Source organism: Gadus chalcogrammus, chromosome 22 (genome assembly GCF_026213295.1).
Source record: "Gadus chalcogrammus isolate NIFS_2021 chromosome 22, NIFS_Gcha_1.0, whole genome shotgun sequence".
Classification (NCBI taxonomy): domain Eukaryota; kingdom Metazoa; phylum Chordata; class Actinopteri; order Gadiformes; family Gadidae; genus Gadus; species Gadus chalcogrammus.
In genome coordinates, this window is record NC_079433.1 from 6,117,398 (window position 1) to 6,122,397 (window position 5,000).

General features: G+C 45.2%; 1 protein-coding gene across 1 annotated transcript in view; it reads right to left on the reverse strand.

Annotated features, from left to right (window-relative positions):
• Window positions 1–5,000, reverse strand: part of grhl2b (grainyhead-like transcription factor 2b) — a 16,516-nt gene that overhangs the window by 11,186 nt on the left and 330 nt on the right. The window contains exons 2-6 of the mRNA XM_056583540.1: window positions 2,357–2,546; window positions 1,730–1,797; window positions 1,017–1,434; window positions 512–573; window positions 81–237 (exon numbers count right to left, since the gene is read on the reverse strand). Of these exons, the coding sequence (XP_056439515.1) occupies window positions 81–237; window positions 512–573; window positions 1,017–1,434; window positions 1,730–1,797; window positions 2,357–2,546 (895 nt within the window). The remainder of the gene's footprint in view (window positions 1–80; window positions 238–511; window positions 574–1,016; window positions 1,435–1,729; window positions 1,798–2,356; window positions 2,547–5,000) is intronic.

Here is a 5,000-nt window from a genome sequence, read left to right on the forward strand (position 1 = left end):
CCTGTGAAGGGGACTTAGGGTCGGGGCTTATCATCTAAGCTAGGGGGGACTCAAACTTAATTGACTTATCCACAACTCACCCGGACTTTGCTGATTGGGTGACGCAGCCGCTTGTTGACGCCCAGCTCGTTGAGGGTGACGGCGTAGAACTGGCCCTTGTTCAGGTACGTCATGGGCCCCTCCCCCTGCTTCTGCCGAAGGGACCGCGTGGCGTCCAGGGTGTATTGGAAGCTGTCACTGTTCACGTGCACAAGGGTGGGCACACACACACAGACACACACACACAAACACACACACACACACACACACACACACACACACACACACACACACACACACACACACACACACACACACACACACACACACACACACACGCACATTCATACGAAGCACAACTGATTAAGTAAAATAAAAATATAAAATAACTAAGCAGACTAGAAAATATTACAAAAGAATAAAATATTTTATAACACATTTATTTAGTTTGCTATGGTGAAGAGTGACTTACACTCGTTCCTGGTGGAACAGGAAGTCCCCATCGTTGGGCATAGAGGAAGGGTTGTGGTACTTCTGTTCAGGAGGGAGACACACAAGGGACAAAACAGAAAATGATGACAATTAGTCAAAGTAGGAAAAAATAGAACGGCTATATGCAAACAGTATAGCCAGGCCCTTCAGTCAGTACAGCACATCCACAAAATCATCCTAGACAAAATGTTGGCAATACAACTGACCCTGCTCTTAAGGTGAAAAGTTCCCCAAATGTCCACGATAAATTATGAATTAATAGTGACAGTAAGTGACTAAACAGTCATGTACTGCTCTCATTCATCTCCCTCACTCTGCAGCACCGGTCTGTGTAGTTGTTCATCCGTTGTGACAACACTGTGTGTTTAAATGGCCTACTTAAGTGGACCAACTGGATTAAATAGACAAAACACACACACTCCCTCCCCCCTCCTCCCCCTCCTCCCCGTCCTCCCTCCCCGTCCGTCCGTCCGCCCTCCTCTCACCATGTTGCCGTCCTCCTCATAGGGGCTGTCGGGGGAGCTCTGCTGGAGGTCCTTGGTGTAGCTCCCGTGGCCCACCGCCGTGGCCACCTCGTAGGGGCTCTGCTCGTAGATCACCCTCGCCGAGTCCTCCCCCCCGCCGCCGCCGCCGCCGTCGCCCCGGTAGTGGAGCCCCCCCCCCATGAACACCGGCGCGTACACCTCCGCCTTCACCACTGCGACCGCCGCGGCCCCGCCCTCCCCCCCTCCCCCTCCCCCCCCCCCTTGCACCACCCCCAGGGAGATGAACTGCTCCCGTTTGCTGTCCAGGTGCTCGGTGCTGATGGACAGCACCGGGACGGACTTGAGGACCTGCACCCGGTTGTCCATGGTTACCCCCGCCTCCTCGTCATTGTTGCCGCCGTTGGTCGATTGCCCCGTCCTACCCAGAATGCATTGAGACAGGATATGAGGATTTTGATCATGGTGTATGTGTTTTAATCACCTGTTTGCCAGTTATTATTAAGGCGATGCACCTGGAATAAAATTACAAGGATGGCTTCCACAAATTCTAAAAACAAAGGTTTTTGCAGTCTGTGAAGATATAATACAGCTTCTGCAGCTACTAAGAGAGATCCAGGTGCGATCGTCATTATATACAGATATAATAAAGAAGCTTTTGAATGTGGTTTTACATCTCAAGTGATGGACCAATCACAGCCTCTGGGGCCACTCACCTCTTCTCCTGCTCTTCTGTGATCTCAACGACCTTTGCGACGGGCAGCAGTCTCTTTTCTTTTGGCACCTGGAAAGATGGATGAAACAAAGATAATATTGTTATCCTCGTCCATATATGGTCAGCCCATGCACTGTAGCAGATCTATGATTGGTCAATCCATCAATAACTATGAGTCTAAAATTTATTTTCGATATTACTCAATTGCATTATTGTATTGTATTATTCAAACCTTAAATTAAAGGTTTTTCATTAATGAAGACACCCGATTGGCAGGTGTTAAATGAACAAAGGCCTCTGATTGGACGGACCTTGTTGTAGTCGTAGAGCAGCCCTAGGTCTTTAAATAAAGGTTGTGAGGTGTTTAATGAACGGCGGCCTGTGATTGGACTACCTTGTAGTAATCGTAGAGCAGCCCATTAAAGAAAGGTTTGTTAGGTGTTTAACGAACGGCGGCCTGTGATTGGACTACCTTGTAGTAGTCGTAGAGCAGCCCATTAAAGAATGGTTTGTTAGGTGTTTAACGAACGGCGGCCTGTGATTGGACTACCTTGTAGTAGTCGTAGAGCATCCCATTAAAGAAAGGTTTGTTAGGTGTTTAACGAACGGCGGCCTGTGATTGGACTACCTTGTAGTAGTCGTAGAGCAGCCCCAGGGCGTTGGCGCTGTCCTCGTCCCCGTTGATGCTCATCATGGCCTTGGTGGCGGCGGTGAGCGGGTTCTCCAGGTACGAGCGCCACGCCTCGTCCTCGCTGGTGAACGCCCGCCGCACCCCCGCGAACGAGCTCTCGTTGGGCACCACCACCACCAGACGCTTGCTGCAGCACACACACACACAACGAGCCGGAAGGTAAGCGCACGTATGTGCACACGTACGTGCACACGTATGTGATGGAGGAGTGATGCTGGGGTGACGCACTGCATGCATGATAGCATGTGAGCCCCGGGTGAAGTAAGGGCGCAAAGAGAAGTGAGTGACACAACTGCCTCCGTGCACGGAAGCACACACACACACACACACACACACACACACACACACACACATTTATACGCACACAAATACACATACGCATACATACACATACACACAGATATGCATACACTTACACACATATATATATGCATATAAACATACATATACACACATACACCCACACACACTAATGCATACATACACATACACATTCACATACACATTTACAAACACAGACACCCGTATGCACATACACTCGCACATTCACATATAAACCCAAACAAACACACATAAACATGCACACATTCACTAACTTGCTAACAAAACTAACAAACAAAAAATACTTCACATTACGCAATAATCATGCCATTGAGTGACATGCTTGGAGAGACATTTTGACGTAGCTGGGGAGTTATTGATCGTTGGGCGCTTGTGGTACAATTGTTGTGTACTGTCAATTTCAGACACACGTGTTTTACATAATTTCCCAAACACAAAGGAACAGGAAGTGGTACAAAAGTTGTGAGGTAGTATGTGTGCGGTTGTCTGTGTCCTTGTGTGCGTGCATGCATGAGTCTGTGTTTGTGTGTGTATTTGGCCTTTATGGTCTTGTAGTAGTCCCACTTAAGTAAAGATCATAGGCCAGTTAAACACACAGTGTTGTCACAACAACTCGGCCATCAGAAGGCAAGCCCCCACAACATAGCCGTGTTTCCGGGTAGAAGATCAGGGTCAATTAGCGCTAACACCTCTGTGAAAGCCCAATACAGAATACACTGACACAAATGTATTGAATAGTATATGATATGAATAAATATAAATAAATAAATATAGCCCATTTTTTATCCAAAGCCTCCTACAAGTTTGTATAGCACATTCCTAGCAAGGTGGGAATCAAATTTTAAACCTTGGTGGATGTTTATTGAATAAAACGTACCACATGAAAGAAAAATGTCTACCAGTCTTCTGTTCTTCTAATCCTATCATCTACACTAATCTCTCCATTAAACGCAACATAATTTAATCTTAAATGTTATATTATTTAACATATTATGCATTTTGTCCTTCTGTGCCGCCAACCTTGCCAACAATGAACCACTCTTTGTGTATGTCTCGCCTAACACACACACACGCTACGGAAGATAAAACACATTTCAACAACTGTACTGTATGTAGAGCAGACCAACATTCAAAATGATGGTCTGCCTCTGTTTGCATGTTGTCACGTGATGGACAGGAGATAACCAGAAGAACTGCATGCAACAGCATAACGAAGCTTAGTGTGTTTCAGTTTCTTAACGTTTACATGTAAACACAACGAGCATAGGCCTAGGGGCCCATTGAGGTTCACTCTGGAACTCAAAGATCAATCTAAGTTGTTTATATTTTGAAGTGACCTTTAAAAGTTAATATTTTGTATGCAAACTTTTAACTGTATTCCCGCTCTGACTGTATTCACTATCTGGCTTAACTGTATCAGATAATTCCAAAAACCATTAAACACATCACCTGTAATCATCCCCCTTACTCTTTGTATCCATCTCTATACACATATCTAGCACAATACTACTTATTATTAAAACTAATCCTATTCTAATGGGATATGTTGATACAGGTCGGTGTTTTTCCCATCAATACAGGCAAGTTCAACTGGGAGCACGGCAGAGGCTGGGGCAGGTGCAAACGCCGAGGGCCAAGTCACCAGGCGCTGTTTGTCGTTGGATTAGGCTACTCCATGGCTCAACATTGCAGAGAGCTGGTGGAAGGTCATAATGATACCTCCAACATCCATGTAAAGCCTAGTCCTACAGGTCTTGGCAAGCATTGGTTTATGGATCCAGTGGGCCTAATTCCGTTGTTTTTTTCATGATACACAAAATAATGTCCCCATTGGAATGTTAATTTGTATCCCCTGAATAAGTATACAGAGGAGGTTACAGTAAATAAGAAAGAATAAACTTGATTGTATTGTAAACTAACATCGGGTTTAAATGTTAATTTAGATGATAGGCCTACTCCAAATTTCTTTTGCTATTGCAGTGTCGCTATTTTATAGGCTACTCAATATTATTCCCGGTAAATTCCAAAACTTGGCCATCAACAGATTAGGCTCTGATCACACAACCTCAAAGTCCAAGAGGTAACTATGGATAACCCTTCATTATGAAACAGCTAACAACGGCGGAGGTCAAGTTAAAAACAAATCCACATTATACACTGGTTTGAAGAAATGTAAAATCCTAGAATACGGTAGGCTATTTCCATAATCCAAAAATGGCGAATTCCACTTTCGGGAAAT